Source organism: Solea senegalensis, linkage group LG3, assembly GCF_019176455.1.
Source record: "Solea senegalensis isolate Sse05_10M linkage group LG3, IFAPA_SoseM_1, whole genome shotgun sequence".
Lineage (NCBI taxonomy): Eukaryota > Metazoa > Chordata > Actinopteri > Pleuronectiformes > Soleidae > Solea > Solea senegalensis.
The window spans coordinates 6,834,437-6,857,646 of record NC_058023.1 but is presented as its reverse complement, the minus strand read 5'-3'; the positions used below and the strand labels follow the sequence as shown (position 1 = coordinate 6,857,646).

The following is a 23,210-nucleotide window of genomic DNA, read 5'->3' as shown; positions in this document are numbered from 1 at the left end:
TACAGTAAATACTGTAAACACAGTAGTTATGGATAATTTTCCTGAATAAATACTGTATTTTACTGCAAACTCACAATAGCTATGGGTATTATTTATTGTAGAAATACTATATTTTACTGTAATTCCATGTGAATTTTCTATAAATACTGTATTTTATCATGACTTCACAGCAGTTAAGCCCTATACGATTTTAGCAGTATTTCCTCATATAAATACTGTATTTTACTGTAACTTCCAATATGTGATTTAGCAGTCTTTTATCATGTCTTAATAATGTATTTTATTCATGTGAAGTATTGTATTATTTACAGTTAAAAATCTATGAAATCCTGGATTTATTTTTCTCAATGTATGGATTAAAGAGACAAAGCGTTTCAATGAGACAAAGAAAACAAAACACAAACATAAAAAACATGCTCATAATAACAACATCTCTGTCTCTTTGTGTGTGTGTTTGTGTGTGTGAGGGGAGGGAGGGAGGGAGGAGGTGGGCGTGACATATAGAATCGTCTGCTCTTATAGTCGGAAGGAATGAACGCGCCTCAGTCGCTGATGATGAGATTTGAGCGGAGGAGAGTCAACGCTCCTGCTTCCTCCTCCTCTTCTTCTTCTTCCTCTTCTCTTTCTTCTCCTCTTCTCTCGTTTCGCGTCTTTACACGTCAAAAACGCGTTCCGGGGACTGAGCGCTCCCGAAGCCATCCATAATAAAGGAGGAGAGGAATTACGCACAGACACACACATACAGAGAGAGAGAGAGAGACCCGAGCCGGTCCCGGACCTCCTCCATCGGCAAACATCAGCGGGTAAAGGCCTGTTTATGATGGGATGGATGTGTTTGTTATGGATGGAAAACAGAGCAGATTGTTTTTCAAGTCACTTTGACATGAGGTACATGGATTCGTTTAGGATGAGGATGAGAGGAGATTTGGTTGTCATCAGTGGCTGTGCGTATTTTTAAAAAAAATATTATTATTTACTGCTACTGCTGTGTGTGTGTGTGTGTGTGTGTGTGGTGGTGGTGGGAGGGGGGATGTGTGTGTGTAAGGAGGGTGTGTAGTCTGTGCGGTGCTTTCCCCTGCCTGTGTACAAACCAACCCATCCTGCGTGCGCATCACAAATGGCACAACAAGCACGACTGCATTTGGCATAAAGAATTGGTTGTAATAGCCCTTTTTTTCTTTCTTTCTTCCTCATCATACCTTATATTTTTACTATGACTCTCTCTCTCTCTCTCTCTTTCTCTGTGTGTGTGTGTGTGTGTGTCAGGTTACTACATCATTACGTCTTTAGAGGAGAAGGGGTGGCCCTGCATGGGAAAACGCAATCCGCTGCAATCTGCACGCACAGAGAAGGAAGGAATAATAAAGAGGAAAGAGAGAGGGAGTGAGAGAGAGAGGCCATGTTTGAATCATGCAGAAGATATGAAAAAAAAAACTAAAAAAATATATAGGACTCCAGGAGATATATTTGTTTATTTAAGTGGTGGATTAATGTACAGCAGCTCAATGTAAATATGCCAGATTACAGACATATAGGCCAATTTACATACATGTATGTCGTCCCTATAGGAAGGTTCACGATACAAGATAAGAAGTGTCCAGGCATTAAAAGGTGAGAAAAACAAGATCAATATCAGAAAATAAGGATAGTCAGCATATGCGTCCGTCGAGCAGTGTTTGTTGTACTTTGCTGAGTAATGAGTCATATTATTTGTAGCTTGCTGGTAAATGACATGACAGTGCTGCTGCTGCTGATGATGATGATGTGTATGTGTGTGTGTGTGCGCTGTAAATACTAAATGTGGCTGCAGAATGTGTTAAGTCAGTGCCGCTCACCGTCTCCGTTATTAATGCACAGTGATGCAGTTCATTTATATTTCATGTGCAGATCTGTCTACACGAAAAGCTGAAGTGATGAATGTGACTGACACGTCGTCTATGGGCCAACACTTACACATTTCCTCTATGGAAAAAAAAGAAAATGGTTGGACAAACATAAAAGAAAAACTATGCCAACACACACGTGATATGATTTTTGGTGTATCAAATGTAATGTACTGCTGCTGAGTCAGTCAAACTTTTCCATCCAAAACTTGATTTCCTGTTTTTTGTTTTTAATATTTAGTTTAGTCATATATTTTTTTGTCAAAATATTGCATATAAGAGCACTGCAGTGCAGACACAAAATGCAGATTGGAGAAACAGACTTAAGACTTGTTTAAGTGAAGTGTATAATTTATTATCATGGCACCCTTATATTTTATCAGATAGAGGGGGAAAAAAAAGAAAATCAGAATCATACATCACCCATTGAAGTCATGGAAGACCTATTTAATTAAAAACCTATATAAACCAAAATAATTGCGAAAATAACTATAAACAGGTGCAGTGTTCTGTCTGCACTTACGTTTGATCATATTTTGTAGGGAAAAATAAATAAAGATGATGATGAATGAATGAATGAATGAGGAAGACATTAAGAAAGAGATCACAAGCACTGTACACTGGTGACTTGGACAGGATTTTCAAGTCACTCGCTCTAAATATTGATGTTTTTCTTCATTCACAATTAACACGATAATTGAATGTCACCACGAATAACTTGTTGTACGTGCTTGTGATCACGCTAAGCAATAATATCGCATACTGTCCCTTCACTAGACCTATATCAATGAATGTTGTATTTTCCTGAGAGATATAGAGACAGGTATTGCAATTTTAATTCCATTTTAATTTTAATTTAAATAGCTTTATTGGGATTTACTAAAGTGATGGTGTTGCCAAACCATTAAACCCAACTTTAAACCAGTCAAACTAAAGACATCACAAATTATATTTGACACACAGAACATTTGCAGTTTAATTGTTTTGTTTCACATTTTAATTTTTTTTTTAGCTAATGTTTGCTGTACATTTAAATCCAGTGTAATTCGATGAAACTAACATCCAGTAGCTTCTCTGTGACAGTGCAGTTTTAGCATGCTAACGTTAAATGCACCCCTGCACGCTGCACTTTTACAGTGAGTGTTTTCTCTTCATGGCTTATTTTATGTTTTCTTTAAGTCCATATATCCCACCAGGAACCTTAAAATAGCCATAAACTGGCAGCTAAGTTCTGCTCCGGGAAACCTAATGGTGCGACTCGGTGCTACTTTAGCAGCTAGCACTATTTTGTGATTGTAGCCACAGCAGCCTCTTTATTTGTGGCTGCAGCAACAGTATGTCACTGATACTATCGCTTTCACAATCACACTATCAGTATTACTGTAGCAGCAAACGCTGCAGTATCATTTGTTTAAGTTGTTATGAAGCCTATAAATTTAGCATCAATAATAGAGTAGCATAGAGGCCGTGACAGAGCAGCTAGAGTTCAGGTGGTAGCCGCTCAGTTTTTAGAGCTTTCATTATTATTACCTGTTTTGCACTCGTGTTAAGAACAGATTTTGACGTAATTTTCTTGGAATTGAGGTTATGGTTTTCTTTCTTTCTCATACAGGCTAATTATTATTATTTTCCAAGTGGTACATTAAAACGGTTCTAATGCAGGTTAATATGATCGACTTTTATAGTTATTCATTCCTCTGCTATAGCGGCAGCAGCTAACTGAGTAATCGATTATTAATTGATTAATAAAATGAATCGTCAACTATTTTGATAATCGATTAATTTTCTGGTTTATTTGCTCAATATAAGAAAGAAATCATTAAAAAATCATTTTGGTTTGTGGCCAAAACAAGACATTTGAGAACGTCACCATTTCCGTTTCCGGTAAACACTGATCGACATTTTTCAACAGAAAATAATTGTAATATTAATTTTATTATTAGCCTTAAATTGTATCTTTGTAGTCTGAGAACTATAACATATCTTTTTGAGCTACTAATATTTCAGCCATTCTTCAAATAATCTTTGTTTCCAGCCCTTATATAGTATAATTTTTGTTGGTATGTTTTTGTTATTGTAGCAGCCTCAAGCTAACTTTTCTGGACATACTGTATACTGATGTCAATAGCAGTTTCTTCCCCCATTTTAATACATAACCAGAAGCACAGGTGCTCATGTGGGCAGTAAGGTACAGAATTGATGCTCAGGGGTAAATTATAACTTCATTATTCTCAGACAAAGAGCGTAGATATATTTAGTCACGTATGAGTTGTGTGTATAGTGAGTGGGCGACACTGAGCGAGTGTGTGTGGAGCAGAGTTAGCAGTATGGTGTAGAAGTGAATTATCTGCACACTGAAGGCTGTTTGTCAGAAAATAGTTTTCTGAGTTCTTAATCCTGTCAGATACACTGTAAAACCATACGCACCATACTGGGCCACACCACTTAAGTTTTTTATCGTATTGGCTTTTTATCCACACAGAACCGGCGTTTTAGGAGCACTGAAAGGATCGGTAAAATCTCTAAAATCTTTCCTGAATACAACTAATATGCTACTTGACTGGGAAAATGAAGATGTCACAGCCCCACCACTCTCTGGAGCTTGCGTCCGCTGACGCTTATCTTCATCATAGTTGTCTTTCCCTTCTTGTGTCTTTTCTTTTCTTTCCTTAGTCTCGCCCTGTTTCTGTGACTGTACTGTAATGTACTTTAACGAATAGGGGCGGGAATCACAGGGTACCTCACGATACACAATGCGTGATACATGGTCCATGATACCGATAGTATCACGATACATGAATGCTGGGATAATCAATGTATTGCGAGACAATCATATCGCAATACGTCACAATATCTGTCTCACAAAAGAAAATAAAACGTTGAGAACATAGAGAACACAGTGCATAAAGTGTAAGTATTGAACGTGGATGGAGCATTTTTTAAACGTAGCCTTCTCCACCATTATCCCGCTATTAAACTCCCTCTTCTTTCTTTCTTCTTTAAAATTGATATTTTGACCCACTCCTGTTAATAAACCTTTATTGTTTTTAAAAAGTTTGTACACAGCACATGTGTCATATGTGCCAACTTTGCGTCTTCTCCAGTTATGGTGAATTTCTGCACTAAAGCGCCACATACAGGCCTGGCATATGTACTACATCATTAAGAGTAGTTTTGGGGGGTTTTGTGTGGAAATGATGCCGTGTTTACACAAGATCGTTAGGGTCATTTCTGTTTCCATGTGGATAAGGCCTTAGTCCAGGAGTGTCAAACTCATCATAATTCAGGGGCCACATATAGCACAATTTGAGCTCAAGTGGGCCGGACCAGTGAAACAATAGCATAATAACCTATTAACAACAAAAAACTACATTTGTTTTAAATTTAATGAAGTATCAACAATGAAAATGAGTGCAATTTTCAACAATATTATGCCAAAGTTTACCGTCTACACGTGTGTATTACAACTTCTTACAGATCACAGTTATACAGTGGTATCTGGAACTGGAAAATATAGTATTTTACATCATTATTATTATTATTTTTATTATTATTATTATTATTATTAGAAATGTTCACAAATTCATCCTGAGGGCCAGATTGGACCCTCCGGTGGGCCGGTTCTGGCCCGCGGGCCGTAGGTTTGACACCCCTGCCTTAGTCGTTGAATTCAGGTGTATTACCCAGTTCCAATGCCACGTGTCTAAAAATCCCTCATATTTTTTATAGAAAAGAATGTTGTATTTTCTAAAGAGCTTACTGAATTCTGAGCATCCAATGTTACATCCACCCCCGACCATCACAGTGCATTAGTGTTTCTCAAACAAATACGTGACGATCACAAACTCCCAAATAACCGAAGCTTTAAACAAGCGACCGCTGTGTGGACACACAATGAGGTAACACTAACTCAGCAACCAGCCCACCTGTTACGGGGTCAAAGTGAGAGGAGGTGAGGCTGCAGTAACTCAGAGGAGAGAATAAAAATAACACAGATAAAAGTTGTCCATAGGAATCGCTCATGAAATGTGTTTATTACTTAAGAAAATAGTCCTTAATTTATAAACCTAAAGTCAGATGAGCTGCATAATGTCCTAAACTTTTTCTACATTTCAAGTTAAATCAGTGCTTCTAAAATCCTGATAGTGACCTCCAGAAACTCCTCCCGCAGCTGTGTGTACAGGATGTCGATTATTTTCTCGATTCATTGATGAATTGTTTGTTTCATAGAATGTCGGAAACTGTTGGAAAACACCTCGAAATCACGATGTTCTCAAACCAAAATGAATCAGTTTGAATGATTTCTTCGTTATATGGAGCAAAGAAACCACATTTAAGAAGCTGGAAAATCAGAGAACGTGGATTAATTATATAAAAAAAAGAGTAAAAGCCGATTAATCGTTGCAGCCCTGACTGTGTGTTGACTTGTCACCCATTTCACATTCTCGTTCGTTCTTACTCTTTTCCCTCATTTCGCCTCATTGCGTCCCAGACAGCAGGGCTATTTAGGAGCAGACAGGACTGCAGGACACACACTCTATCAAAGTGCAGCAGCAGCAGCCACACACACACACACACACACACACACTGATATATTATCAAGGGGAGAAACTTCAGGATTAAATCAGAGGTTTGAGGCACCCAAAAATTCAGTGCAACGTCCAGACACACACACCGGAAGCTCAACACGGACATTAACAGACAACAACCAACGTAAACTATTCTGTCCCTGTTGCCAATGAATAATCAACAGAAATAATCATCTTTAAATTGATCAGAATGTTTGCGCTGTCAAAGGTTTCAGAACAGTCAAATCAAAGCTTCAGAACAGTCAAATCGAAGTTTCCTAATAAACAAATCAAAGCATTGAAACAGTCATTATACAATAAGTTATTTGTTGTGAATGTGAGGAGGTTGTTAGCTTCTTGAAGACGTGCAGCCTGTCCAAATGCATTGTGGTCAATTCAAGAGAGAACAGCAACAGTTGGCTGACCTACAGGGCTTTCATGTTTGTCCTTAAACTCAATTTTCGATACGGAGAAGAATTGTCGCCTTGACATCACGGCAGTTTTAGCGTTTCTTCTTGCAACTGGTCTACATGCAAGAATATAAAGCAACAGACGCTCATTTAGAAGAAGGACTTTGATCTGCGATGGGGGTCTTTGAACTTCTGTGCTGAAGAATTGAACCGTGTTATTATTATTATTATTATTATTAGAAGAAGACATACAAGGATTTTTCCTAAAAAGAATAAACTGAAATGAAACCAACAGTGAGCTGAAAGAGAAAATGGGGGTAGAAAAGGAAAGAGGAGAGGCTGGATTTGGTAGTGGGGGAGGGAAACTGGACTCTTCATAATTCTGGCCTGTAAGATTTGCACAGTTTTAGTTGTTACATAACGTAGAGAGCAAAGTCACTCGCTCTGGGTTTTTTTTTTTTCTCTCTGAAGCTTTCAAAGCAAACGGTATCAGAATCCAGGATTCAGGACTTATTGGTGAAAGACGACAATAAAAACTGAACAAATAAAAAAAAAGTGGCACAGAAATGTTAAATAAGAGTATAGGAGTAGATGTGTATATACTACTATGATTATAATTCCTATTATTATTAATATTTGATTGATGTAGCCCCTTTCACACATAAACAAGAAATAGGACTGAACAATTTTGGGGTAAATATCAAATATTGTGATTACGGATCATTTATTTCGGTCCAATATAGAAGTTTAGGGATTAAACATAAAAATAAAAGGGCAAAAAAGTATTTTAAAACTTAAAAAGGCAGAAAAGGAAAGGCAAGGATAGGTTTTTTTTTAAAAATGATCAACAGAAAGTGCATGTCAGATGTAGCTGAGCAGGTTTTTCCACAATTTTGGTGCAAAGGTTTTGGTTCGTGAGCTACTTTGGGAACCGTAAAAAGAAAACCAGCATCAGCAGACAGCAGAGAGGATTCCACCTGGGTGCGACCTGAAAGATCCGCGACATAACAAAGAAGCGCCGTCTATTATTAAAAGTTCCACGTGTGAATAAAAAGGATCTTAAATCAATTCTAAAGGACATGAATTTGTCCATAATTCACTGCAGAGTTCATCTGTCAGCCTCAGTATATTTAGCTCTGCTCATTTGTTTCAGGAAGAGAGTTCTGACTCTTCCTCTTTCTTTTTTCCCTTCTTTCTTGCTTCCTCTCCCACACACTCCACACACACTCAAACTTCTCCTGGAGTAGGCGTTAAAGAGAGAGGGAGCGAGCTGGGAGAGACGGCGAGGGAAGCCAGAAAACATAGAATTATGTCCAAAAAATGTCCAATAAGAACAAGTAGATGGGGGGTGATTTATATACAATGCTGCACAGACAACAAGCATTTGCTCGCTTGCCACTCTGCTTTACATAAATGTGGCCTGAATTTAAATAATGACTTTGCAAATTTATGTGTCACCTATTTAAACAAATGAATGTTGTTCTACTGGAGCCCAGGTCACATCCTTAAATTGTTTATTTGTTTAAGCATCAGTCCAAAATCAAAGTGTGAATTTTGAGTTTACAAAAATTCACATTGTTTTCATTGAAAACGCTGGGATCAGCGAGTGCATTGCACTTAATACATGATCTCGTTTATTTCCAGGTTAAGCTGTGCCACTGAAAAAAAGTATCTGTCAACAAGGTTAAAGGTCACCAACCTTTCTGTAAAATGTACTGTGCTTTGATCGTTATTTTTGATAATCAAGTCTTCTGACCTTTTTCTACCACTTTATCCTCCACATGAGGGTCGCTGGTGGTGCCAATCCCAGTTGACAGATAGTCAATCCATAATTTTCTTCAGTTTTCAGACAGGATATCGTGACATTACGCTGTGTGATTGATTATGACAGTATCGTCGTGATATTATTGGTATCGCGGTCCATGTATCGAGTATCGTATCGCGAGTTGAGCTGTGATTCCCCGCCCTTATTTATTAATATGGACCATTTACCATGTTGCGTTATACTGTGTTATCATCTGTGATGCTTTACAGTGACAGTACAGTGGTGCAGTGTGTTGTGTTGCGTGGTGTAAGCGTGCGTTCATCATCATCACCATCATCATCACGACGTACTGTTTCTTCCACAGACCCCGTGACTGCCTCCCCTTCATGTTTCCCTTTACTATTCTCTCCTCCCTTTGTCTTCCTTTGTCAGACAGTATTTCTTTGTTTCACACCCTCACCCCCCGCCCCCCTCTCTTACACTCTCTCTCTCTCCACCCCCAGGATGTGGCTGTGGGTTGATTAGAAAATGCGTGGCACAGAACAGGCAATCCATCACCCTGCCAAAGCCCGCCATTTTTGCACATGCGCTTGCTGACACAGTCTCTCTAACGCGCGCGCGCGCACACACACTCCACCTCTCGTCCCTCTTCCTCGTTTCCCTCCTCTCATCTTCATCCTCACACACCAGGCTTTAGTGTGTTTCTTTTCTCTCTCTCTCCACACAGACCTGCAGCACCCCTCTCTCTCTCTCTCTCATTTCTGTACCTCTCTCATTCACCCTCTTCGTGCCCTTCAAACCCACTTCTCCTCCTCCTCCTCATCTGCATCCATTCACTCACCCGTGGCGGCCACGCCTCTTTTGCTCTGATTTCCTCCGTCGTCCTCGTGGACACATTAGCTCGGTGAGATCATCCACAGTGGAGAGTCTAAAAAAAGTACAAGAGACGAGGGCGTCATTGTTTGCTACACAAAACATTTATGGACTTCCCTACACGTGTTCAGACAGGCAGGATCTTCATCATCGTCATCTCTGCTCATCTATGTATATACATTTGAAAAACATAAAAACAGCTTCATGTAGTGTATGGAAGGTGAGGGACGAGGGACAAGATATACGACATTACATCTATTCTGTTATTTATCAGAATCTGACCTTTTTTCTTTATACAATACAAATTTTTTTTACATTAGATGTGAGTGGTTTTTCTGGCCACTTTCACCAGCTGTGACCTTGTTGAGGCCTGGTTTTTACTTTAGTGTAGGATTTATGCAACAGCAAGAGCAGCAGCAGCTACAGTTTGATGAAGTGTTGGGCAGATTAACGCAGAAGGAGTTTTCTGTAAGTTTCTCAGCCTTAGGTCAAAGAAAGGTCTTGCATTACTTCTATCTATCTATCTATCTATCTAAATATGATTTTCAAATTGCAATAATTAGTGGTTTAAATATGAGACAATTCAAGACCGATTCTTGTCCTCATTTAAAATGAAAGAAATTCAAATTGTACCTAAAATAAAGTCAGTTTTACACCAATTGCAAACAACAACAAATACCCCCTGGAATAGATTTAAATGTGACTGTTTTAGTGCAAGTTTTACACTTAAAAGACTTAAAGACATTTGCAAGAGAGTTAAATGTCATTTTTTCACACTAAAATACTAAAATTTAACTCTATTCTAGATTGGATTTGGTCCCTAATTGTAACTGACCCTTTTAGTGTGACTTAAAACTCGCAGCACTGGTAAGAGAAAGATACATTTTTGACATTTAGGTTTTATGATACATATTTGCCGGCTATAAATTGTTTCATGCGGTATCAGAGAAAAATACGGTAAAATGTTTGCTCTTATAAAACAAATTTCCACTTGAGGAAATTCCCCACAAAACTCGCTCACCTCACTCTTCCATCCTCCCCCCCTCCGTCTTCCTCTCATCGCTCTCATTTACTTCAGCCCATGCTGCCTCCTCCCTGGAGTCCACTCTGCCTCCACCTCTACATCACTACCACCGCTCAATATCCAGTCAGGGCAACAGAGAGCCGGGCTAATGAAATGGCCACTGGCTGCCTGAATCTGCCCACTGCAATCTGTCATCTCATTATGAGGAGGATTTCCTCCTCATCAGGTCTCCGTTGATGGCTCAAACTCAATCAGGTCTAACTATAATGACTGTGCGGTTCTCTTTTGTGCATGACGAGGATGATGTAAAAGGGCCTAAAAAAGGGCCGAAAGAAGGAAGGAGGAGGTGGAGGAGAGCCGCGTGTTTTCGGTGTTATTATGTTTACGCTCCCCGGATGATTATCTAATGTGCTCAAAGGGAGAACAAAGCTGGTTGTAGGTCTTTGTTATGCTCCCGCATTGCGAGATTTTCCACCGTGTAGGTGGTCTCGCCCACTTTTGATTAATAATAGGCTTGAGTGCTAAGAGCAGGCTTACAGAACCTGCGTGCAGACTCGGGGACTGAGCTTTGTTTGACTTGTAAAGCGAATATTAAAACGCGGTGACTCAAAACATTGATATACCGCATCACTTTATTGCGTCTTTGTGTGACGTGTCATGGGAAAAGTGGACGTAGTCTTCTGGAAGTTAAGATATATTGAATAGCCACCAGGGGGCGACACTGTTGAATGCAAAATGAATGTCAGTCAACAGGAAAACAAGCTTCTACTTCTCATTAATAAGAAACTATCACTAATTTTGGGTTGCCTTTGAGAAAACATGATGTCAATTTCATAAAATTAAATTTAGTGTATGAGTGGACACCAGTGTGATTGACAGCTGGCTAAGCCTTTGTCCAATAGGAGCCTGGTTGCAGGCAAAGTCAATGCCGAGTATCAGATCGGGTCGTTTCTACTCAGAATTGGACATTTTGTTTTACTGTATTAAGGATTTCCTACTGTAGGAGCCAGAGTTAAGTTAGTTTAGTTCAGGGTGAGGCCTGGTGGCTGATGCAAGATTTGACACTTGTTACAATGTCATTTATTAACAGTTTTGTTCTATTTTGTCTTTAGATAAAAGCTACCATGGACGCTTTGATATCTTTGATGGCTATGATAGATAAAGGAATTGGCTTTCATTTGCCTTTCATTTGACATGGGCATAATTGAAGGCAGTGAAATGCAGAGTAATAAAGCTTCTGCCGCAGCAGTGAAGCTGCTCCACTTCTCTGTTTGGTGGCTGCCACTGTTGAAGACTCACAGATCAGGCAGTTTCACCATTGACGGTTGTAGTAAACTGTAAAGAGCCTATGACGAGGACATAATCTCTTGTTTTTCGGATATTCTCTGCATCGTTGTGGGCGCCGTGTCACTCGGCAGCAGCCAGAAAAGGTGTCATTTACCCCCATGAGTGAAATGGCTGGGGCTCATCACATGCGTCACAAAGTGTTCGCCGGGTTTATGGATGCAGCAGGTATCAGTTTATCGGCCTTAGTGGAAAAGCGCTTGATCACTTGTGCTCCATCGTATTAGGAAGGGACAGCTGCTCCGGAAAAGGCCTCGGGTCAGCAAATAGAAAAGCACTTCAGCTGCAAAAACAGGATAATAATTACCAGAAGAGCCAACGTCACAAAAAACTGAAGCTGGCCACACAGTCTACGCTGCAGGAGTCACATTCAACCACATATACCTGAATTTAGGGTAATTAAAGGGGTCAAATTGAAGTCAAGTTTTGTTATTTCTCTAACACAAATTTCTCTGTCCTGCCTCCTCAGCAGCGAGCCCCAGTTGTGGCCGGTGGGCATGGTTTTAGAGGGAAGCTCAGAGGCGCTGTGTCCCACCCCATCTCTGGAGCTGCGCCCGTCCTGCAACAAGAGCCAGACCTCGCCTCCTCTGAGCACAAGCTCGCAACCCCACGACGGAGTCTTCCCCGAGGACAAGGAGCCCGTCAAGTACGGCGAGCTCATCGTCTTAGGGTGAGATCCCCGTGTGATTCTACTCTTTTTATGCATACTATGTCAGCTCATGACTACTTTTGTCTCTGGAAGTTTGTGCTTAAGCTTGATAAGTGACATCAAATCAATTCTTATTACCATTATCTATACTTGATGTAGCAAACTGAGTTTGGCTGCTGTTTATTGTCAAGCTAAGACTGTAGCAGGCGGGAAATTTAGAATTTTGAATGCGTCGGCCTCCGCTACACTAGGTGGCGGTACACGCCGTTTCAGCTTGTTAGTATTAGGCGTTTTTTCTGGCTTGGCTGGCAGCAATTTTTGTAAACATGGTGAGCGCCATCCCGAGTTTTCCTACGTTTTATAAACTTTTAAATACTCATAGCATAAAATTATGTTTTTGTCGCAGTTGTCTTATTCTTCGATGTACCAGCTTCTTGAACCCAGGCTATCTGGAGTCCGACTCTGGTCCGACTCAGAGTTAAAATGCAACAGTAATTTGATTCCCAATTTGCATTATCTGGATGTGCTAGGCCGTCTATGAGAAATTCGATTTAGTACCATTTTACTGGGACTAAGTCTGGTTTTAGTCGAAATGACACAATTATTTTTTTAGTCACATAAACGTCGATAATCTAATAAAAGTGAGTTGATGCACACACACAGTGTGGACAGCTGTGTCGTCAGCAGAGTAAAACATGGTTGGACAAGTTGGACAGATTTGCCATTAGATAACGTCAATTAATGATGATACTTGAAATGAACTGAAGCTGCACTTGAGTCAAGCTTGTTCCTGTGCTTCACAGACACAATGGGTCGCTGGCCAACGGGGACAAGGGTCGCAGAAGAAGTCGTCTGGCCCTTTACAAGAGACCCAAGGCCAATGGGGTCAAACCTGATGTTATCCACAACGTCTCAACACCTCTGGTGTCAAAGGTGAGCACAGTCGGCCATGTCACGACACAAATTTATGGCTCGTAACAGGCCAAAGTATCGCGTAGTCTGACCTCGGCATTGGTTGTTAAGGTTTATGTCAGGTGTTGCTGAAATACTACACCCACAGGTGTAAGTACAGATCTGTCGCACCATACCTGAACATTACGGTCTCTCTCCATCATAACAATAAGCCTGAATTATGAATGACATTAGTCAGGAGGGTTGTTCCTCTGGAATAGGAAATGTCCTCTGGGTACATTTACATTTTCCTGGAGGATAGACCTTCAACTCTCCTTGTCATGTGACCCGGATAATGTGTTTTTCCTTTGGCAGGCACTCAGCAACAAAAGCCAGCACAGCATCTCCTACACACTGTCACGGAGCCACTCTGTCATTGTGGAGTACACGCATGACACCAACACAGACATGTTCCAGGTCAGTGTCCACACACACACACACACACAGGCCATGTCAACTCCGTAAAAGTGCAAAGTTTAAAGGTGCAAAAACTGAGCCCCTAATGACCTCTGGAAAACACAGACTACTTCCATTGGAAAGTAGCTGGGTGTTGCCAGATCACATCATTCCCTGATCAGCATATTTGTGACAAGGTTAGCGGTGTTGCCACAGAACATCGCGGTGCTTTGTTGCTGTTTTCGGAACAAGCCTCGTCGTTGGTGGAGTTAAAGCCTCATTGGTGTAGTTGGTGTAGCATGTCAGTCTCATACTCATAAGAGGACGCTGGTTCAATCCCACGACGGGCCAAGGGTTGGGGTGCCCCCTGAGCAAGGTACCCAATCCACCATTGCACCCTGGGTGCATATAAGTGTTTCCCACTGCTCCTGAATAGCATAGTAACTTCCTACTGTGCTGGAAATTACCCATATTATCCCAAATTAGTTCAGACTTGTGTAAATATTGATATTTAAGTATGAGAATCGATGCTAAAAGTGACACGTTTGGTATTGGAAGTATTGGTATTTGTACAAGGATCCACATAACACTAGTCTACAGCCAGACTAGCTCTCCGCTCGAGCTGAATGGACGATGTTCAAGTCTTCAAGACTTTCTTCCTTGGAAAGTAGCTCAGTTGATTTGTTGAAAAGTCACTTCAACCTCCGGGCGTCTGAGCGTTAAACCGAAGGGCCAACAAACTCCCTTCTCAAGCATCGTTTTTCTTGCATTCCAAATTGTAAAGGACTATTCCTTTAAGGCGTGTGTCAGATTTTGTTTGTACTCAAACAGTAGCTGAATGTGTCCGCCCTGTAGAGTCAACAAAATAACACAGGCACCAATCAGGGAGTGCAGAGGTAATCTGTCAGTGGATTTGTCAGACGACTCGAGAATGCAGTGTCATGAGAGAGAGAGAGAGAGAGAGAGAGAGAGAGAGAGAGAGAGGGGGCAGTGAGGACATCAGAGGGAGGGAACGAACAAGGGAACTTCACATCAGCCAGGAGGGAAGACAAAAGACGGAGGAGATAAAATATATGAGAGGATGAGTCAGACGTGTCTGCTCTCGGCAGCTCAAGTTGTTTTCCAGACGCCTCATCCTCTCTTCATAAAACGGAGATGCTGTGAAGCTGGTTCCTCCAAGAGACCCAATCAGCACGCCTCGAGTCCAATCTGTACATGCTAATTCAGCCAATTACAGTATATTACTGTCCACAGAAAGACAGGGTCAAAATCTGTCTGCACTGTTTATGGTCATGGTTTGTGTTGTGCAGAACGGTACTAGCGACTGTCGTCAGCGAAAGAATACAAAGTTTGCTCACAAGATCTGTAGTGAGGGTTCGATTTACGGGGGACTGAAGGGGAGACACCGAGGGGGAGCTCTGAAACATCGTCATCATCACTCATTTTTTTGGCCATTAGTACCTGGTACTTGTTTTAGTACGTGCTCTCTAGAGCTGAAACAATTAATCGATTACTAAATTGATCGACAACTATTTTGATAATCGATTAATCGGTTTGAAGCTTTTTTCATGATTAAAACACGATTTTCCGATAGTTTAAGCTTCTTAAATGTGAGTATTTCCTAAATTTCAAAGAAATCATTAAAAGTGAATCATTTTTTAAGGTTTTCTGAAATTTTGTGGACCAAACGATTTATCGAGAGAAAATAATCGACAGATTAATCGATTATGAAAATAATCGTTGGTTGCAGCTCTTGTCGACAGACTGTCGGCCACTGGGTTAGGGTCAGAGAGTGTCGTCACTGGAAGGGTCATGAGCGCGGCGCCCGACACAAGCATCAAACCGAACAATGCCAAACTGTAGATCATTTAAAAAGACTTACAAATCCTGAAATCTCCAACATTTAGCAGGGACATTTCTAAAATCTCAATATTGAACAGAGGACTCTGGTGTATTTAGTGACAGCACTGCTGAAAGCGGTCATACAGGAAGTACTGAACGATTCTGTGAACAAATCTTTTTGATTGGTTGAATTAGTACAGCGAAAAGAAAAGCTTTACAAGTCACTAGTTTGTGTGCGTCGCGTATAAAACAACAAAACAGCAGTTTCATACAGCCGTGCTATGATGACCATGCTGAGGAGGAACTATAGTGATGGAAATCCATACCAAAACAGAGTAGAGTCAAGCCATGCCGCCATAAGACTACTTTATATAGGATTGATAAGTGTTTTATAATCAGAGGACTCCTGGAGGACTAGAAGAGATGTCGTTCCTCTAAGCTTATATAATACGCTTCCTCTTCACAACGTGAACTTCACGCTCTGGCTAAATTGTTTGTTTGCGCTGCTGTAGAATCACAGCAGTGCAAGATGGCACACATAAAAGGCTTATTCTAAGGTGAGGAAAAGCAAATCATTTTGTATTTAAGAGCATTTATACACTTATACAAACATACTGGTGGGGAATATATTCAATTTCTGCCAACTCTCTCAAATGTTACACAGTGGACCTTATATAGTAGTTGTTTGTTTGCTCCACAAAATTAGGGGTCGATTCCTGTTTCCCAAACCTCAAAATGATGACAGTCTCAAACAGAGATGTTCACTTTACTCTCATAGAGGACATTTAAGAAGCTGAACACACAGAAGCACCAACACTGACTGATCGATCCAAATCCAATTTGATTTCTTGCTACCAGTGGCGACAGCCTGCCTGTAAAATGTCTGATTTGCCAGAAAAAAAAAGAAAAAAAAAGAAAATCGAATTTATCTGCAGTATGAAGATGGCTCTACAGACTCAAGACTTGGCCTGCTGTTCATCTCTGATTTAACCGTTTCCTTCTTCCATTCCTTTCTCAGATTGGCCGGTCCACAGAGAGCATGATCGACTTTGTGGTGACGGACACAGCAGGCAGCGGCAGCAGTCAGGGCGGGGGTGCAGCGGGGGAGGGCGGCGGTGGAGGACAGTCGGCGCAGAGCACCATCTCCCGCTACGCATGTCGCATCATGTGTGAACGCAGCGCTCCCTACACGGCCCGCATCTACGCCGCCGGCTTCGACTCCTCCAAGAACATCTTCCTGGGGGTGAGTGCTCCGCCTGCTGCTGCTGATGCTGCTGCTGCTGCTGGTACACGACACAAGCACCCGTGGTAACCATGGCAACCATAGTAGTGACAGCAGGGACGTGGCTGTGCCTCCCACGGGTGACATCATAGCCGCGATGCTGGGTGTCAGTACATGTGACCTGGCTGGAGGAAACGTGAGAGAACAGAGTCGTGTTCTGCACACGTGTGTGTGTGTGTTCTTGTCCTTAGGGACCGTTTCTGGCATAAACACTGACCTTGTCAGGACCAGAAGTCCTCATGGGGACAAAAACCTGGTCCTAATGAGGCAGAACCTTATTTCTGAGGAACTGGTGAAAGGTTAGGCATTAACTGGTTATGGTTAAGATTATGGATGATGATTTATTTTTCGGGCTGACCAATTGAACGCAGAGTGCTTAAAATGAGAGCTGCACAAACCTGTGTGTGCGGTGATGTAATGTCTCATAAGTGGCCTTGATGCATTGCCTCTGGATGTCGCGTTATGGTCTGAAGCTCCCAGAGGGACATGTGGTTACATAACCCATCAGTGATCACGATACATACGTGTGCAATAACATGTGTTCCAGCCTCAGAGTCTCCAGGATCACGTGTTGTTGTTTCTGGAACAAACACAGATGTGTTTAAGTTTCAATTTCACTGAAATTCATTATTTACTTGCACATCAACCCGTCTTTAAACTGTTATGCTAGTGCATTTGGGATTAAATATTCATCTCAAATCATCTTGAACTGTCAAGATGAAAGTTCACTTGAAGTGTTCACAAAATCCAACTGAAAAAACATTTCGCAGGGGCAAAAAAAAGAAGCTTAACATGCTCTGTTGGAGATAAGTCACTGTGATGATTCTACATATTTCATATACATATATGTGACACTTTTGTTGTTTTTAAAACCAAGTTCTCCGGGTTTTCAGCGTCTTGAATGTGAATAGTTTTCTGGTTTATTTGCTCTGTACAACAAATACATCGTTTTTTAAATGGGTGGGAAATCATAATTTTGAGGAAACTTTGGGAAACTTTAATCAACATTTTCGTGGACCAAAGTATTTGATTGATCAAGAAAATAATTATGAAATTATGAAAGTAATCATTAGTAGCAGCAGCAGCCTCAGTCCTGGTTTCACAGTGAAGTATCCTTACCCTTCATAATAATCATTTTGAAACATTTCGACTAATCCTGTAGATTTACTCCACGTGAGCTCATTTCATATGAATAGTATGTCCTTTCTTTTTCTTCACGATGGGTTTATTCTTAGCTGAGGTTGCCTCTCTGCATATTAGTCAGTACAGTAGCCAGTCTGCACTGAGCTAAATTTAGCAGCAGAACAAACGCAGCGTTGGCTGTTTTTTGTTTTTTTTTGCCACCTCTGACATCCACCTCCAGTATCCCTCTGCACCTCCCTCCCCCAGCACTCCTCTAACCTTTACGTCTTCCTACTCTGTGTTTGTGTGTGGGGTATTGTCTCAGGAGCGGGCTGCCAAATGGAGGACGTCGGACGGCTTGATGGACGGACTGACCACTAACGGCGTGCTGGTGATGCACCCGGCGGGGGAGTTTGTGTCTGAGCCGGCACCGGGCGTCTGGAGGGAAATCTCGGTATGCGGCAACGTTTTTGCCCTGAGGGAAACGCGCTCAGCCCAGCAGAGAGGCAAGCTGGTAAGAAAGCGAGAGTTCAGCGGGAAAACAAATCCTGTGCTTTAATATGGCCGCAAGGCTTCAGACTACTGACCTTGATTTGACTCAAGAAGTTGAACCTGCAGAGATTTCTGTGAAATGAGGAAGATGTGGCAAAAAAAACTCCTATTTTCACACCTCTAATTTGTCATTTGACTGAACATGGCAGCACCTGCAACCAGGCTCCTATTTTCCCCTTAAAGGGCGCATAATTTACAAAATCAACGTCATGTTCTCCTGAAGAAAGCCTGAAACCAGCAAATGAGACCATTAATTCCTCAGGAAAATGTTTACTGGCGTTATATATCAAAGGAGTAGAGGCTCATTTTCCCGTAGACTTCCATTCAAATGTCCTTCTTTTTGCAACCAGCAGAATCGCCCCCTAGTGGCTATTCAACATATTCTTGCTTCCTAATTGACTTCACTCAGGAAACCGTAACACTACTTCCATTTGCACACAACCTGAGTGATTCCCACTCTATTTTTGACGAGTCACTAAAAACAATTTATACCTCAATCACGGTATGACTGAAATTTTTAGCGGTTTTGATACTGTGACTTTTTAATACCGTAGTGTACGTTAAATCCAGTCATCGCCCCGCACCTATTCTTGATGATGACAGCGATGTAAACTGACGTTCTTTGCCTTTCTCCTGTTTTTCTCTCAAGGTTGAAAATGAGTCCAATACCCTACAGGACGGTTCTCTGATTGATCTGTGTGGGGCGACCCTGCTGTGGAGAACCCCTGCCGGACTGCGCCACACCCCCACCCTCAAACAGCTGGAGTCCCTGCGCCAGGAGCTGAACGCCGCCCGACCACAATGTCCAGTGGGCTTCAACACTCTGGCCTTCCCGAGCCTGGCCCAGCGTGAGATCGTAGACAAGAAGCAGCCATGGGTCTACGTCAACTGTGGCCACGTGCACGGTTACCATAACTGGGGCTACCGCAAGGAGAAGGGTCCCGCCGGCCCCGGGGGCACAGCACCGGCTGGCACCGGGGAGAGAGAGTGTCCAATGTGCCGGCGAGTGGGCCCCTATGTGCCACTGTGGCTGGGCTGTGAGGGAGGATTGTACCTGGACGCCGGGCCGCCCACTCACGCTTTCTGCCCCTGTGGTCATGTTTGCTCAGAAAAGACAGTGGTGGGGTGGAGCCAGATCCCGTTACCACATGGCACCCATGCCTTTCACGCTGCCTGCCCCTTCTGTGGTACCTGGTTGACAGGAGAGCAGGGCCACATCAAACTCATCTTCCAAGGCCCCGTCGACTGAAGCCCAGAGTGCTGTACTACGAAGCGAGCTTAATGACTTAGCGAGGTATGTTGAGTCTAAAGCCAGAGTTTTCCGTATTACGAAGGTAGCTCTCTTTTAACCTGGCAACTTGCAAACTTTTGCAGAGTTCCAGTTTGAAATCGGCTACAAAAAGGTGCGACACTTTCACTTATCAGCCTCCTTGGACATCGTTTCAAACATTCTTGTGAGATCCAATGGATTTAGGAGCTAGGAAAAAACATACGAGATGCAAAAATATGCGTTTATCGCGACCTTGGTCGCACTTCTTCCTCTCAGATTCAGCTCACTGACGCAGATCATTGTCATCTCCTCTTCCATGTGCCTTAGTGTAACGTTAATGAGTGACAGAATCACTACATCAAAAATAAAATGATTAATTGTCTGCCTCCCATTGCACTAACTCGACCTGTTGCTCTTTAAAACGGATGGATCTACCTGTTCCTTCTGAAAGAGCCGACGCATTGAACCATCTTTAATTTAATGCTGCAGCATTTATTTGTATTGCAGCAGTACATCATGTGAGACTGTGCGCTCCTGTCTCATCAACTTCTGTTTAACTACAAAACAGTTTTCAATAAGTGGCAGTTGTTTCGAACCTTTCTCATTTTTACTGCTCGGATGTAAGAGGGACGTAGATCGTTAAAGTCTGTAATGTTGATTATTCACTGATTCACTCATCTGTCAAAATGAATTTGACTTGAAATATTTTTCAACAGCAAAATATGACGTATGTGATTAATTTACTACTGTTCTTACGCTACACTGTTAAAGACCTGAAGTAGGAAATCAGTCCATTTGTTTGTGAAAATAGAGCTCCGGAAGCTGACATCACGCAATCCCATGATGCAACACTCAGAATCAAAACATCGCCATTTTGGCAGGAAGCGACGCTGTTCACGTTCACAGACATACAACGTACTGTTGATAATTGGCAGCAAATAAAGTAGGCATCTCATTTCTTCTCCAGAGTTTTTCATAGGAAATGAAGATGGTGGACAGATGTTTCAAGCCGGGATGACAAAACAATCGGGGACAGGTGGAAGAACATTTTACCGTATAAACAAAGGGACATTCAAAGCGAGTGTAGAAGACAGAGTGATTAAAACCAAGAAAAGGCAACGCATTCTGCTTATAAAGTGATCACTTCATACCAGTTACTGGTCGCGAATCGTGACACTGACGTTAGCATCCAGATTCGCAGTTTGTTGTTAATTTTCCCTTAAGTTTCCTCTTAAGCTGCAAATCTGGATACCAACTTCAGCGTCATTACAAACTCCAAGGCTAATTAACTTAAACACGTGATTGTTTAACATGCTTTTACTGCGACATGTACGTGTTCTGTGGAGTAGAATGAAGGCAAGTTAAAGATGTCGTAACGCTGCAGATCTAGAATAATGTCCGCTCCGGCTCTGACCCTCTTCCTGCCAACATGACGGTGTGAGCAAACTGAGTCGCGCTTGGTCCGGAGCTCTATAGAGTCAAAAGCCCCCTTTGAGCACAGAGCCTGGAGAAACAAAAAAAATCCTGGATTGACAAAGCAAGTTGAAAACCACTGTTGGGATGCTAGTTATCCCCGGCTGAGGCTTCAGGATTTGTCGAGCCAGCTCACTCAAAGAAAGCCCGGCTCTTGTGAGCAGGCTTCGTAGTACAGCCCTCTGAGCAGGACAGACGTAAGATGTTGGACTGGACAGGAGTGAGACAGAACAAAGACTGAACGCACATCTGAACATTCAAAGGATGAGATGAAGACGAGTACAGTGAAAGGACTGTTGATATTTTGAACTGACAGCAGATGCCAAGGCTTCACGTGGACTATGAGATGTAAATAAACTGTGTTGAAATGGAAAAGTCTTCAGTCGTTATTTGTTGGCTTAGCCTCAGTGTTTTAGTGGCTGGGCTGCTTATAATGATGTCATATGTAATGCAGATTGACTTGAACTTGGTTGGTTTCCATCCATCTCTCTCAATCACGCAATATTTTGCGTGGTGATATATCGGCAACTATCAATTTTTTAGTAAACATTTAAGTAACCATTAAACATTTTGTGGCTTAGCTTAAAAAACATTTCTGTCCACAGGATGGTGCACTCTCAATAGATCTCTTGTGTGAGTCTATCGCAATATATGATTTTGCAAATACTCAGTAATATGGTGATAATATTGTATTGTGGTGTCACCGGCGATCCCCACCCTTAGAAATGAATGAGATCGGCAGTAGGTGGTGCAAAAGTCTGCCACAGAAAAAAAGGATAAGAAGATGCAATTTGATGACGTAAATAAAGGGTCACACAATTCTACTCCAAATACACAAAAGGCACAAAAACATGTCAATTTTTTCAAGTATAAAGGCTAGAATGTAGTTTTAGAAATAAGTCTAAAATATGATTTTTCTTACGGGGGAGATTTGTATGAAGAAGATATATGAGGGCTCTGACATTGCATAAGAGTAATTAAATAAATACAGTGTACCGTTTTTGCAACACTTTTGGGGAAGTTTCATGTTTGTAGCATTCAGTTAGCATGATGTTTAGTTTGTCCATTGTGGGCTACTGTAAAAACATGTTGGCCCAAAATGGCGGCCTCTGGAGAGCTGACCCGGCTCCTGATGTAAATACATTTGGGGGGAAATTGTACACATTAAGAATAATTATTTTTATCTTGACAATACAATGACCTTTAAGTTACCACAGAGGTCGTTTTATTATTCAACAATGCTAATTTAGTGAGCATTTATTTCATTGTTTTTGCACAGAAATAACATTTCTACCTGTTTGAAGAAGCAGGTGAGTCGGTCTCCACTTCCTGGTTTGTGTTTTCCCCACCTCTCGTTTCGTCTCGCGCCGTTATCGCTGCTTTGCGGCTCCACGGCGAGTACTTGAATGGCCACAGTGACATCTTGTGGCAGAAATGCGAACCGTCCATTTGTCACTGTGCTACACATGCAGTAATAAATACGCAGTGGTGAAGCTGCAGACTCCACAGTCCTCTCGAGCCCTGCTCCAGGTTTGCTGTGCTAAAAATAACTCAAGGTCACCTGCAACTCTATGACTCTCTGCCAGGAGAGAGACAAAGACAGAGACAGAGAGAGGACATCACCTGAGACACAACTTGTGTCTGCTACATTATCTGATGTGGCAGACAGAGATGAAACAGTGTGGACATTTTATGACATGGTTATCTTGACTTAAGTATCAAAGTTTACACAATTATTGATTGTGATTATTGTCAAAACAAAACAAAACAATACATTTGCTTTAAACTCTTAAAATTGTGCTCAAA

The 23,210-nt window shown here is 41.7% G+C and overlaps 2 protein-coding genes across 23 annotated transcripts in view; both read left to right on the top strand.

The window, feature by feature from the left end:
- LOC122766468 (calcium/calmodulin-dependent protein kinase type II delta chain) overlaps window positions 1–23,210 on the top strand; it is a 557,529-nt gene that overhangs the window by 80,113 nt on the left and 454,206 nt on the right. The window lies entirely within an intron of this gene.
- On the top strand, window positions 532–21,774 carry peli3 (pellino E3 ubiquitin protein ligase family member 3). Of its 4 annotated transcripts, none has more exons than XM_044021365.1 (7): window positions 532–803; window positions 12,340–12,537; window positions 13,320–13,449; window positions 13,783–13,884; window positions 16,724–16,948; window positions 18,435–18,623; window positions 19,311–21,774. In XM_044021365.1, the coding sequence occupies exons 2-7, from the start codon at window positions 12,365–12,367 to the stop codon at window positions 19,908–19,910; spliced, it is 1,419 nt and encodes a 472-aa protein (XP_043877300.1). In that variant the 5' UTR covers window positions 532–803; window positions 12,340–12,364; the 3' UTR covers window positions 19,911–21,774. The 4 variants fall into 4 exon arrangements, with proteins under 4 accessions (XP_043877300.1, XP_043877298.1, XP_043877299.1 ...); XM_044021363.1 differs by having other exon boundaries at window positions 12,337–12,537; XM_044021364.1 differs by lacking the exon at window positions 532–803 and adding an exon at window positions 11,402–12,262.

What these genes read in the sequence shown, in the direction of transcription:
- peli3 (XM_044021365.1), top strand. Translation starts at nt 12,365, where the DNA reads ATGGTTTTAGAGGGAAGCTCAGAGGCGCTGTGTCCCACCCCATCTCTG. An exon ending in CAACACCTCTGGTGTCAAAG is followed by an intron (nt 13,450 to 13,782) that starts GTGAGCACAGTC and finishes TTCCTTTGGCAG; the next exon opens with GCACTCAGCAACAAAAGCCA. An exon ending in CCAACACAGACATGTTCCAG is followed by an intron (nt 13,885 to 16,723) that starts GTCAGTGTCCAC and finishes TTCCTTTCTCAG; the next exon opens with ATTGGCCGGTCCACAGAGAG.